This window comes from Populus nigra, chromosome 2 (genome assembly GCF_951802175.1).
Source record: "Populus nigra chromosome 2, ddPopNigr1.1, whole genome shotgun sequence".
In the NCBI taxonomy this organism is placed as follows: domain Eukaryota; kingdom Viridiplantae; phylum Streptophyta; class Magnoliopsida; order Malpighiales; family Salicaceae; genus Populus; species Populus nigra.
In genome coordinates, this window is record NC_084853.1 from 40654434 (window position 1) to 40668546 (window position 14113).

A 14113-nucleotide genomic window follows, 5' to 3' on the forward strand; every position below is an offset into this window, starting at 1 on the left:
AAAAAACATAAGAAGTCTGCATACTTGATGGGTTACCCAAGATCAAATTATCCATAGATTATTCCATGCATTGTGTTTCTATCTTTTGAATTTTTAATAAAAAAAATAGTAACTTTTCTCTATATCTTAATGTCTCTTAGAGGATATAGAAATATTGATTGTAATAGGATACCTCCAACAGTTCATAATAAAAGAAACAAAACCAGAGCAAGAAATTAAAGAAATCTGCATAGTTATTAAGTTATTCGAGATCAAATAATCCCTATATTAACCCATGTATTGTATCTCCATCTTTTAAGTTTTCAATAAAAAAATTGTTTTTCTCTATATCTCTATGTCCCCAGAAAAATGTCATTATAAAAAATCTTCATGTCTCAAGACGTATCTCTATGAAAAATCTCCATGTCTTCAAATATGTCTCAAGATGTATCTCTATGAAAAATCTTTATGGTCTCCATAAATCTTTATGGTCTCCATAATTAATTGTCTGCAGGTCTACATGATCATTTATTTTCGGGTCCCTTTAGGTCTCCATGACTAGTTATCTCCAAGAAGATTAGGGATCCTCTTAGAAAAAATTTTTTGACAAAATTTATTTTAAAAAATCTCATACACGAAACATTAACATATAGACGTAGCCACAAAATCACGATCATTCATCTTTCATTTAGATATTTTCATGCAAATGTACATGTAATATTTGTACAAAATAAGTAAATATTCTCCCCTTTTTCTCTTGATAGATAAGTCTTTCAAATATATTATTTGGAAGATTTATGGGTGTACACAAATGAAATTAAACAACATTTTTTTCTGCATCATGTAATGGATGTGCGAAAATTGGAATCACTATTTCCCTATAAATAGGGTGCATACATACCCTCGTATATGCACATGAAATTCGAGTCCTCTAGACACACATGGCAGAGAGCTCAACCCCGTTCCAAGAATCTGACCATAAGGCCACATCAAAACTAAAGCTTTTCGGTTTTCCATTGACTGAGCAAGATGAAATCCTATCAAAAACAGAAAATACTTTAGGAAACAGGAAATTCGAGTGCCATTTTTGCCACCGAGCTTTTGCCAACTCACAAGCACTAGGAGGCCATCAAAATGCTCACAAAAGAGAGCGCCAAAGAGCAAGACGTGCCCAATACCTTTGTGACCGACGCCTCACGGCAGCTGCACAAGTTCTTTGCTCACATACTGTCAAATCACCACCCTTCATTTATCCAAGGGGATTGATCACTAGCAATAGTACTGCTGCTGCTGCTGAATTTAGGCCCCAAATAGCAAGTGATTACCCATCTCAGCCCTTGTTGTTTCCTTCATCTCCTCCTGATCATCACTCTCCTTCTCAAATTTATATCGCACATCCATTACATGATGCAGATACGATGCCATCTTTTATTAAAGTTCCTGGTAAATTATGTTCCAATGATGACGATGTAGGGGTTGATCTCTGTCTCAAACTCACTCCCTCTGGTTAGATGATCAGATCGAGGGCCTGTTTGTGCATGTTGTGAAATTTTGTCTTTCCATGGAAATATTTTTAATGTTTATGAGTTTAAACTTCGAAAATTTCTTGATGCGAAAGCTCTATATATGCATGTGCCATTTTGCTCCATTTTAGTTTATGAGTTTAAACTTCGAAAATTTCTTGATGCGAAAGCTCTATATATGCATGTGCAATTTTGCTCCATTTTAGTTGCTCCTAATCAAGCATATCATGTGTCATTTTGGCCTAGCTGCCATCGTAACAAATCAACAAGGAAGGTAGTTAGTTTATGTTTGCTGCTGATCCTATGAGCAAGCAAAAATAGTAACTCAATGCTGCTGTCAAAGAACAACGTCTTGATATAGATTTGAACCATTACATAAAGAAGGTATACAGAAATTGCTTTGATGAACTTGATCTGTTTCTAATATCGTTAACGGTTAGAACACTGAAATTATTCAAATCGAAGAAGAGGATTTCTATTTATCTCTCATTGTTTTTTCAAAACATCCTTGAAAATACTATGATATTACCCACCAGAATTATTTCAATTTTCTAAAGATGTATGTTGTAGAAAGAAATGGAGTTCGGAATGTCAAATCTCTCCTTGACGACATCGTTTCTAATCAACAAGGACAAATATAGAGCAAGCGCTACAATGTCCAAGACTAAACCATCCATTGTTGATGTTTTTTTTTATGCAGCTCTGAAAGTGAACTCATCTGTAAAGAGAGAGAGAGAGAGAGCAGTCGTACGTATGCTTCTTCTTTTTTTTAATCTTTTCCTTTAAATGGCGCCCGTGTACACAGGCCTGACGCCGCGCTAAGGCCCCACTCCTTTTTTATTCTTTAATATATTTTTTTAGCAATCTTTTATATTGAAGTTTCATCGCTGATAAATATTTTTTTAAATAACACTACACATCCTTGAAATTACGTTAAATAACATTATAATATAGTATTAAACATTAAAAAAATAAAATCCATCGCATAAATTTAACTAAACTAAGTTTTTATTTTACTTTATACTAGTCTTAATAAAAATATTTCCAATAACACGTGAAAAATTTCACAAATAAATGTAAAATTAATAATTATTAAATTTTATAATTATTAATTTATAGATCTGATGTCCATGATTAAAAAAATGTAAAAAGAAAAATATTAAAAGTTAAAAAAAAATTCTACAAAAGAGATTCAGTGATAATATATAGATTACTAAACTGAAATCTCTCTTTTTATATGTACATTTAATTACAAATTGAAAAGAAATTAGAGTTTTTATGATTGGATTGATGATTTTGATTGGTCTAAATAAAACAAGTTCCATGAACAACACGAAACTCTGTAATACTTGAATTAGTGTGTGTATATAAAGAAATAAAATACAAAAACAGAAAAAATAAAGTGAGGGTGTATCTGGTTTGATTTTCAGTGCTTGCTCTCATGGTCTTTGCTGGCTTTCATGCCCTTTGGCTAGCTTTTCTTGTTATGAATTGCTCTCTAGTTATGCTTATGGCAATGTTATGGTTGGCTAGAATTACCTCTTGCGTGAGTGTTCGGTGTATTTATACATTTAAAACTTGAAATTTTTCATGTATTAATGGTGAAAAGATGAGTTTAACCAGCCATGATAGCTCTTGATTGATATGCAATGCTATGATTGTTGTGTCTTGTATACTTTTAGTAAAAAATATTGGTAATGATATGTAATTTTTGTAGAAAAATTACATGCTCAGAGTAAAAAAAAAATATAAAAAAAACCGTGTGTATACATAGAAAAATTTATGAAAAGTTTGTGCAGTAAAAGATAGTATAAAAGAGCGTGTCAGGTAGGATAAGTGAAATCGGGTTTAGATATAACTTTAGGCTAAAATTTACAGCAATTTAGGTTAACCCAAATGGCTGGAAAAAGTTTTTTTGTTTTTAAAAAATTTCACTTTTTTTTCCTTTGTATCGTGAAGGACAATATTCATTTCAAGATTTCATAATTTTATTGATAAAATTATTTTTTTGATATGTGATTCAGAATTCATCGGCAATTTTTTTACCGACTAAATCACTAACATAAAATGGATGTCGCCTTATCGTTTGTCGGTAATACCGGATTCCATCGCTAAGTTTATAGGTAAAAAACTCAGTATGAATTGATAAATCAAAATCTGCTTAACATCACATGAAAAAAAAATAAAGCGATGAATTGTTTTCTCAAATTCTTTCGTTTTCTTTTCATGTGACCTGACTTCCTTGATATCGTTGTTTTTAGTGATTATTATGATAGTTGAAAGAGATGAAAAGGCGATCGACAAAAATTTTTTTTTGCCTTTTCATTGGTGTCATGAATTGCTGGATTTTTTTTTTAGTGGCGATCGATGGTTATGGTGTGACTGTGTTTGTGGGTTGTTGATGAATTAAAGGATTTCTTTTATTTAAATTGAAAGTTTTTAATTTGTTAAAAAAAAAAGAGGAAAGGGAGAGATGAAAATCTTAGTGAAGGGTGATGAGAGAGAAGTCATGTCTTTCCACGGTGTAATTGCTCAATTAATCTTTTACTTAAATTTTTTAAACCTTTGCTTTAGGGTTTTTTTTTGTGTATTTTTGAACATGTTTTTCTATTATTGTCGGATGTTCTTGGGGATATTTTTAGCTCCTCGTGCTTGGTATTTTTTTTTCGTTAATTTGAGGTTTAAGAAGGGTTATTTTGATCTTTCAATAGATAAAAAAAAAAGTTGCAGACACGTGCGAGTCATACGGAGGCAAGTGAGGTGCCCCGTTGTATTTGTGCGGCGCCTCACGGTTGCAAAAAATACCGTCCAGGGTGTTTTTCAATTCCTCATAGCAGAGCCAACCATGCTACATAGTACGTGTGAGTTTATTCATGCCGGTTTGATCCCAATTTGGTTTTTCTTTTCTTTTGTTTTCCTTCTCTTTCTTTTGTGTAAAAATCTAAAAGTAATGGATATTTCAGTGTAAAACTTGCAAGTATGACCCACTCACAAGATACTGTGGATGTGTTATTTACAATATATTTTTTTCATTTTTTTTTCTAATTTAGCCCTTATTGAATAGGCCAATTTGTTGGGAACTTAGGGGATTGAAAACCAAGAGATCAAAGAGCAAAACACAGAAGGAATTAGTGATTTAACAAAGTTTGAGAAAAATATTTATTGTAGTCCTTAGAATTTTCAAATTATAAATATTCGATCCTTACAATTTTCAAAATTTAAGGGAAAAGTTGATTTTGAACCAAAACTTTATTTTTCTTTTTTTTTTTTGCCCCTGTTTGAGAAAAGTGGGAGAAAGTCGCCAAAATTCAATGCTAGAGAAAAATAATTTATATGGGCATCGATCTCAACCACAAAACAGTAGATATTGGCACCAAATAGTTCTATTTTATTAGGGGAGTTTATATCATGTGTTTTTTCTTTTACCTTAGAATTGCCTAGAAACAATATATTTAAACTTGGAAAGATTTTTGGTTTTTAATTTTGGGATGATTTTTTAGGTTTTTAGGCTATAAATAAGTTTATCAGGTTGTTTAAGATGTTTTTCTACGTGTTTTGAGTTAAAAATAAGTTGAAAATAGCTTTTGGGGTCGAAAATACTTCTCTCTTGATTTTTTAGTCACCACAATCGTTCAGACAACGCATTTTCTAACTTAATATTTTTCAAAAACAATTGTGGCAGGTGACATGTCATCTACCTCATCTTAAATAATAATAAAAAAAGCTCATGCACGAGGCCTCTTAATAAAAGAGTCAGGTCCAGTAACGCTTGATCTTTTTTTAAAAAAAAAATATATTTTTAATTAATACTTTTTTTAATGTATTTTTTTAAGATTATCTATTTTGTTTTGTTTATTTAGTCTATTTTAAAAGTGGTTACTTTTTAGTTATTTTATATGCATTTAATTTTTTAAGAGATTATTCTAATTTATTTATATTTTTTACAAATGAAATTTATTTTTTGAAATAAAATATATTTTTTTGAATAATATTTTTGATATGTGTGATCATATATAATATTTTTTTTGTTATTTATTTTATTCAATCAATTTTATATGTGTCTATTTTTATATAGCTTGATTAAATAAAAAATTGATCTTAGTAAATAAAGTCATTAAATACAATTGAGTCAAAGGCTCAAGTTACAAAGTTAAATATCTTGGTCGGTATTTACCTCTTAATTGTTCATTTTTTATTTTTATTTATTACTAATGACTTTTTTTCATCTACTAATACATACAATTTTTGATTTATTTGATTAGAAATATACATAAGCCTTTTGATTTTCTCTTAGGGTTTTTTCTTGAAAAAAAAAACCATGTAAAACAGCTTGTATATACAAATTTTTTTATAGAAAAAAATTTGATTAGAGGCGAGAAGAGAGTCACGTAGCTTTGTATTTTAAAGGAGACGTAGAGGTGGATCACGCAAAATTTTCATCCTTGGGGCTACCAGCACCTAAATCCTTCCATGCAACCTTCCTATTATGCATGTTTGGTATTGTAATTTATGATTTTTTTTAAAAGAAATTACTTAAAAATATATTAAAACAAGTTTTTAAAGATTTATTTTGTTTTTCACATCAAACAATAAAAAAATACAATTTTTAAAGATTTCATTACTTTGTCATGTAAAAAAAACTTGTATATATAATTTTTTTTTATTAGAAACGAGACTAGAGTCAAATAGCTAATATATTATTATATTTTAGAAGAGAGGAGTAGGTGCATGGATCAGTCAAAATTTTCATCCTTGGGCTGCCAGCACCTAAATCCTTACATGCAACCCACCTATTGTATGCATGTTTGGTATGGTAACATATGGTATTTTAAAAAACAAATTATTTGAAACTATATTAAAATAATTTTTTAAAAATTTATTTTATTTTTCATATCAAAACAATAAAAAAATACAAGGAAAAATTAATTTGATATTTTATTTTTACGTAAAATGTATTTTTAAAAGGCATAAAAAAAACAAAATAAAAAATGTAATGACAAACAGCCTCCTCCAATAACATATGTTGCTCCAAGGTGATTAATTGCTATTATTATAGTTATTTAAAAGCTCAGATTGTTGCAAGGAAAACTGTTTCCCCTTAGAATCCGGATACCTTGTGGCCAGTTGGTCTTCATGGCAGACAATTTCTCTCTCGGAGTGAAGTTAATAACTAATAATTTAATTATGCTAGAATATAATATGCATCAGAATCAGAGGAAAGATTAGGAGGAAGACAGGAGGTTTCGTGACTTCACCTTTCCTGCAATCAAAGATCGGCAATTCCGAGGTAGTCCACTGCCCGAAAACGTAACCTTACAGCTCAACAGTGATTAAAGAATCGAAAAATTAAAGGAAAGCGTACTTATGATTTGATCTCTCTAACATATTCTCCTCCCTTTCTTTCTCCGTTATGTATGAGCAAGAAAGTTGAGAATATTTCAACCCAAAAAGGCTACAAATACCAAAATGGGCAAAAAAGCCTCAATTAAATAGAGGTGTTCTGTTCTCCCTGCTCCCTCTGCTTTAGAATCAGAGTCTATTCTATTCAGTGACTCCAGTTATTTACCACTTTCATCTCACAACTTCAGCTTCCTTGCCCCAAGTATAAACAAAAACCCCAGCTATCGTCCATCTCTCTTCTCTTCTGTGCAATCAAAGCTCTCCAATTAGTGAACATGGACGGGTACGGGTACGGGTCGGGTCAAAGGGGTGACAGAAGGCTGGAGATTGTGAGCGGGAAGGGTTTTGGGTTTGGCAATAGCAACCAGATCTTCGCGACTCGGCCACACTCACCCAATGTGGCATCGATGCCGCCTCGGCGGAGTCTGAGCAGTTCGTCAAAGCCCTGGGGGGGGTTGACTGATCCTGAGATGAAAAGAAAGAAACGGATTGCCAAGTACAAGGTTTACACGGTGGAAGGTAAAGTCAAGGCTTCTTTGAGGAGAGGGATCTGCTGGATCAAGAACAAGTGCTCTAAGATCATACATGGATACTAGTTGGAAATACCGGCGGCTCTGATTCTTACACGTCGGATGCACTGTCATGTCTTGTGGTTCCTGTTGGTGATGTGGCGGGCAGCATTGTTGCTGGAAATTGGTAAGCACTGGCATCGATTTTTTCTAAACCTTAAACGCTGGATCTCTGGGTGTTTTTGGTGGGTCAAATATTTACGGGATTCTTTAAGTTGGGAGATTTTCATAGATAATAGACTTGATTGCTGTTTTCTTCTTCTTCTTCTTTTTGTATGTATGCAATGGCATAGATTGCTGCTTTTTGTTGATCACAACTGTTCTACGTTTTTATTTGTAATTTCGATCAAAGATTAATACGAAATCTTGCAAAGCTCCTGAACCAGTCCTTCATTAATACACAGGTTCTTTTTGCTCAGCAAAAAGATGAGTGAGAAAAAAAAAATAAAAAAATTAGTTTATTATTAATCTTCCAGCTCTCTCTAGTTTCAATTATTCAAGTATGGGAATATATATATATATATATATATATATATATATATATATATATATATAAAACATGAAGGAAGGGAAAACCAAACATGTAGAAGAACGATTGCATTGCCTTCTCTATTATACGGATACTGCAGTTGGATAGATGAACAAACAATTGTGGAAACAATCGACCATTAGAGCATCTCCAGAGATGCTAAATGGAAAGCTAAAAATAAAAAATATATATATTATTTTGGCTTTTCAGATTTATTTTATATGCTTGGAGTGATAAATAAAATGTTATTTTACTATTTTTTTTATAAAAATATTATTTCTAAATATCTTGCAAAAATATTAAAACACTATTTATTCCAATAATTTTTATTTTTTTAAAATCTATATATTTTTATTTTATTTTTATAAAATTATCCTTATCTCCATCCTTGTCCTAAAAATGAAAGTAGAGTGATTTTCTTTATCTTTTCAACAATATGCTTTTTTTTAATCATATTCTTCGAATTATTTTTATTTTTTATCAAGGCATTTATTAACGCAAATACTCACTAAGGATTGGCGAGTCTTCTAAAATCATGAGGTCATCAATCAAACCCAATAATAAGACACCAAGAACCCCCTCGTTCAAACCCGGATAAGCATCGATCGGGCCACGAGAGAAGAATCCGACATTTGTCTCCGGTTCTCTCCAGTCTTGTGGGCCAATTAAGGAGCCGATGTACCTAACCCACATTCCCTGAATCGAGAGTCCACTGTTTATCGAAGAGTCTTTTTTTTTCTTTCTTTTACAACGATTTTTGATCTGGTATAAAGTTTTTTTCAACGTATTTATAACGTATTTATGCAGTTGAAAAATTTATATATATATATATAATTAAATAAATCAAATAAGATTTAACAATATCTAAAAATAAAACTTGAAAAATTAAGAGATAAATACAAATTAAAATATTTAATTTTTTTAAAAAAGACATTTATCCAACTGTGTTTGATAAATTTATTTATTAAAATATTTTTTTATTCAAGCAAATAATAATAGAAATAAAAACATAAATTAAATTGATTAAATAAAATAAAAAGAGAAAAACACGATGCAATGTTGTACATGTTAGAAATATTATCTAAAAATAAAAAAATATTTTAAAAATAAAATTCATCCATACAAAAAATAAAAACAAATTATAGATGAAACACAAAAAAATCTTCAAATTTAAATGCATAACCAAAAAAATAAATGTTATTTAAAAAATTCTCTAAAAAAAAGAGAAAAGCGGTACCAATCTAAATATAAAAAAATTAGAGAAAAAACCATACAAAAAATCTTTAATTTAAAAAAATAGAAAAAAGAAGAAGCAAAGGCTAGACATTATTGGGTCTTGCCTGTCTTAGCAGGCTTGCACGACTGAGTCTTTTTTTATTTGTAAATGGAGCGAATGACAAATTTTTTTGAAAAACAGTCACATGATATGCCGTTTGATATGCCTAAATTTCAATCATTGTGGTGGTTGGAAAATCAAGACTTAAATTTTTTTATTTAAAAACTTATTTTTTAATCTTTTTTGACCTAAAACATCTATAAAAAAACGTTAGTAATCATGATAAATCTATCTATAACCTCAAAAAACCCAAAAAAAGATCTTAAAACCCTAAATTAACTTAAAATAAAAAAAATCAACCTAAAGTTATATATAACCTCAAAAAACCCAAAAAAAGATCTTAAAACCCTAAATTAACTTAAAATAAAAAAAAAAATCAACCTAAAATTATATATGTTTTTTCATGAATTTTAAAAGTAAAAAACCAATACTTACATATATACGAGTAAAAGCTCATTGCCCTTTGTTAAGTATGTTGAAATAACTTTATTTAAGAAAACTCTGGACTGCAATACGCATTTTCAGCTCTATCATCTGAAATTGCAAGCGTAAACCTTCTTATGTATAAGAATTTTTTTCAGAATTGAATTCTGATGTGTCACACTGAAAAGAAAAGGAAAAAGAAATGTTGAACACGATGCGTACAAGACAAGAAATTATGTTCTTGCGCGATTTTGCTTCACAACAATATTATGTTTATTCATTAAAGAAAAATCTGGATTCATGCCTATACTTCAAGCAAAAATACAACAGTTAAATATCCTCCCTTCTTCTTAATAATATACGTATACCCAAATTACAGAACAACGGGAAAAAAAAAGACAAATAAATATCCTCTCTTCTTCTTCTTCTTCATAATAATAATAATTATTATTATTCTTAATATATCCCAGATCTTCATCACCCAGCTCATGATGAAATAGCTAATTTCCTCAATATTGTTTCTCTTCATTGATTGAAAAAAACACGATAGAAAAATTTATTAAAACCTGATAAATTTTTTCAAATGTTAACCAACCCAATGCTATTCTTGTTTTTGGCCCTTTGCCTTAGACGAAACATGCATATATGTAAACAAACAGACCTAGTTTCAACTTTAATGACCTCTGACATCTCTTCAACTCTTATGTTGAAGCTTCATTTGGCCATAAAATTTAGCAATGAACTCCTCAGCCTTCATGTCTATCTTTTCGTCCCCGAATTTGTCATCATAATAACTATCCTCATCATCTTCATCGCTCTGATCATCGAGCTCTTGAAGATTTTGGGCCGATGCGTATCGGCTAGTTTGACCAGACGATGATCCTGTGCTTTTTGGGGCCGGTGACCAAGGTGGGGTAAAAAGCTCAAATTGTTCAACATCCTCGGATGCCGCGGAAGGTGCATAAACCTTTGATTGTTGAACAACCTCCTTGGATGTTAAAGGTGCCATCGGTGCCCTGTCCCCAATGCTACGTTGGGCTGATTGGTTGCTGTTAATGTGCAAAGGGCGCATGGAAGACAAGAGTTTCTTCCACTTTGAGACAGCATCGGTGTGGGCAGTTTTTGATTTGCCAGATTTTAGAGAGAGCATATAATTTGCCACCCTAAGGATGTGCATTGGACTCCGCTTTTTCTTCGTCGACGGCTTTGGGTCGACGCCATCTCGATGGCCTCCGTTGTCGGTAACTGTACTGAAAATATCAATGACAGCACCTGATCGATGTTCCATTAATTAATCGGAGGAAAGGGAAAGGAACACCCTGACCTGCCTTAATTAATCAAGGGCTCTTCCCTGCAAAGAGCAGGGGGAGAACAAATGACCCTTAAGAAAGGAGTAACAAATATGGAAGGTATACATTTATATGTGGAGTAAGCACCATGGAGAGCTCATTTATATATATAACCAAGAATGTAGGGAGGTTAAACGCGCAATATTCGTAATGTTTGTTTGAATTGTATAATTAATATGCAAAAAAAAAAAAAGATTTGATGGGTTGTATACATATTAACTTGATTTTTGAAATTAATTAATTAGTTGCGGAAAACAAATATAAATTTCCCTAATTTCTACGATCATCTCTTGTATTTAATTACCAGTGACATGCATGTTATACATATTGGATCCTTAATTCATGTGCTCTAAAAATGTTATTGTACGTAGTAGAATATTATATTTGTGATTCCTGTAATATATATATATATATATATATATATATATATATATATATATATATATATATATATATATATTCCTTAATTAGACACTTCGCCATTGAAGGGCAAGAGGAACGTTTCTACCTCCTTATCTTAACCAAGTCTCTTTCACGACGAATGGATTTAGGTCCCCTACGTTTCGAAGAAAGCTGGTCCACAAACTTCCCTTTAAAGGAGGATGGTTGCTATCGACCGATCTTAGATTTGTTTATTTTAAAGTTTTAAAATTATTTTTTAAAAAAATTAAATTTATTTTTATTTTAAATTAATATTTTTTAACTTTTTTCATATTATTTTGATATGCTGATATTAAAAATAATTTTTAAAAACAAAAAAAAATATTATTTTAATATATTTTCAAATAAAAAATATATTAAAAAACAAAAAAAATATTATTTTAATATATTTTTAAATAAAAAATATATTAAAAAACAACCACAACCACAATCATATTCTTAAACACACACTTTGATCAATTCAAATAAATCATAACAGCGTTTTTGACCGGATGTTTTGCGGTGGGTAAATGGAATATTATTATGATACACGGTAGAAATTCCTACCACTAACCAGCTTGCCAGTTGCTGTCCTATATAAAAATAAAATAAAATTGCAGTGCTTGCGGTGGAATAACTTGCATGTGATGACTGCTATTTAATAATTGAAATTTGAAATCAAGGTAACGTTTTTAGCATTATTATTATTTTTTTTATCCTCTTGTCTCGTTAGTGTATGAGATGGTAGAAATAATATTTTTTTAAAGTATTTTTTATTTTAAAATATATTAAAAAAATATATTTTTTTAAAAAATATTTTTAATATAATACATAAAAAATACAAAATCATAAAAATATTTTTATTTAAAATAAAAATATATTCAAAAATAATTTTTAAATAAAAAACAAAACAAACATAGAGTTAGTAATTGAAATGAACATGGAAATAACGCTTTGACACTTTATTTTTTGTTTTAATATACAAAACATGTTCAGTGGCTTAAATAGTGATTGATAATATGATAGTGGTTGCTTTTAAAATAATTTTTTATATTGAAATATATGTTAATAATTTTTTTTATTTTTAAAAAATTATTTTTGATATTAACATATTAAAATAATTTAAAAAATACAAATTATATTAAATTTTAATAAAAAAAATTAAATTTTTAAAAATTGTAGTTTGCATCCTGTTCGGTCAACTTGGGTGAGCAAAAAGATGCGAAGAAGATTCAAATGAGGTGGCAGGCAGAATGGTTATAAGATCTATAAACTTGAAAGTTTTTCCGTTTCTTTACGTGTGATGCGACGTGCGGCAGTATTTTAGGCAAAAAAATAAAATAAAATAAAAATGGCTGGATTCTATTTCTAGAAAACAAACAAGTCCAGCGGCTCCCATACATTTGCCACCGCATGTTTCTCTCCTTGGTTGAACTGGTCTTCTCCAACTCTGATACCCAACAAGCAAGGCCATTTGCCTTACATGCAGTCAAATCAACAAAACAGATTTAGTACATTTTATGTGAATTAGTGGCCCTAAAACATGGGTCCTTAAATCAGTGCAGCCCTTATTATATTTTAGGGTATGGTTAGCCACCTTTTATATAATTAATCCGGCGGTGATTCCTAAATTCATACTTGGACCTACATATATACATAATGTCGTGACAACATTATCAGTTCTATATTATATTATATATATATATATATGTATGTATATATAACACTTATCATCTGCAGGGTATGAATATAATTACTGACCATGTTCCGTACTAAACAGCTACCTTTGCATCATACAATTAGAAGGGGATTGCTTGATACACATAACTGGGATAGAGCGATTTACGTGAAGCCACGATTTATGCCTAGTTTGGTATATTGACTGTCATCTCACACGCGGATCATCATTTTTACTTGTAGTTCAAATTAAGGCTACCTCGTACGTGTGCAGGAACAAATATCACATAACATAAAAATTTGATTTTTTTATTATTATTATTAATATGAGGTGTTTGGACTAGTTTGCGCGTACCTTGATTAATCCCCACATATCTTGAAACTAATGATCAGATAAGCCTCCGATGACCATTAATATTGATAATTAAAGTGTTTGAACCTGAGATCACACGAGAAATTTTTTTTGATTTTCTTACTACACCGAGTAGAGGTTATTTGATTTTGATAACCAAACTTACAAAAATTAAAACCAAACCCAACTTAAAATATTATTCAATTTTCATGTTTTGGAACCGAATTAGAAACCAAGTTTTTTTTAATATGAAAAATAATGTTATGATTCTTAGGTCCTTGAACACCATTTTTTTCATTTAGTTAGATATTCTATATTCATTTGACATGTTAAAAGATATCCATTTTTAGATTTTTCTTCATCAAGTTATTTTGAAAAAAAGTAATAAATATCATCTCAAAGTCCCAATTAATTGCAAAATAGTATTAAACATCCAAGTCGAGTAATGTAACCTATAAATCGCAGATATATAATTTACTTAGCAATCTATATAAAAAAAAAGCAATGAAAAATAAATAAAGGCTTGAAACTGATAGAGTAGTATATAGTTTTATGA

General features: G+C 30.2%; 3 protein-coding genes across 3 annotated transcripts; 2 read left to right on the forward strand and 1 right to left on the reverse strand.

Annotated features, from left to right (window-relative positions):
• Window positions 1-905: 905 nt before the first annotated feature.
• On the forward strand, window positions 906-1632 carry LOC133681487 (zinc finger protein GIS3-like). The gene has a single exon (XM_062104537.1). The coding sequence runs from the start codon at window positions 921-923 to the stop codon at window positions 1488-1490; it is 570 nt and encodes a 189-aa protein (XP_061960521.1). The 5' UTR covers window positions 906-920; the 3' UTR covers window positions 1491-1632.
• A 5422-nt stretch (window positions 1633-7054) lies between these two features.
• Window positions 7055-7856, forward strand: LOC133682976 (uncharacterized; the record flags this gene model as incomplete). Its single annotated transcript, XM_062106501.1, has 1 exon — window positions 7055-7856. A coding segment is annotated over one exon (444 nt), but the record flags the coding sequence as incomplete, so codon positions are not given.
• A 2597-nt stretch (window positions 7857-10453) lies between these two features.
• LOC133682977 (uncharacterized) lies at window positions 10454-11047 on the reverse strand. Its single transcript, XM_062106502.1, has one exon. The coding sequence runs from the start codon at window positions 11045-11047 to the stop codon at window positions 10454-10456; it is 594 nt and encodes a 197-aa protein (XP_061962486.1).
• Between the last annotated feature and the right edge of the window lie 3066 nt (window positions 11048-14113).

Coding starts and splice junctions, on each gene's coding strand:
- LOC133681487 (XM_062104537.1), top strand. CDS start 921: ATGGCAGAGAGCTCAACCCCGTTCCAAGAATCTGACCATAAGGCCACA.
- LOC133682977 (XM_062106502.1), bottom strand. CDS start 11,047: ATGGAACATCGATCAGGTGCTGTCATTGATATTTTCAGTACAGTTACC.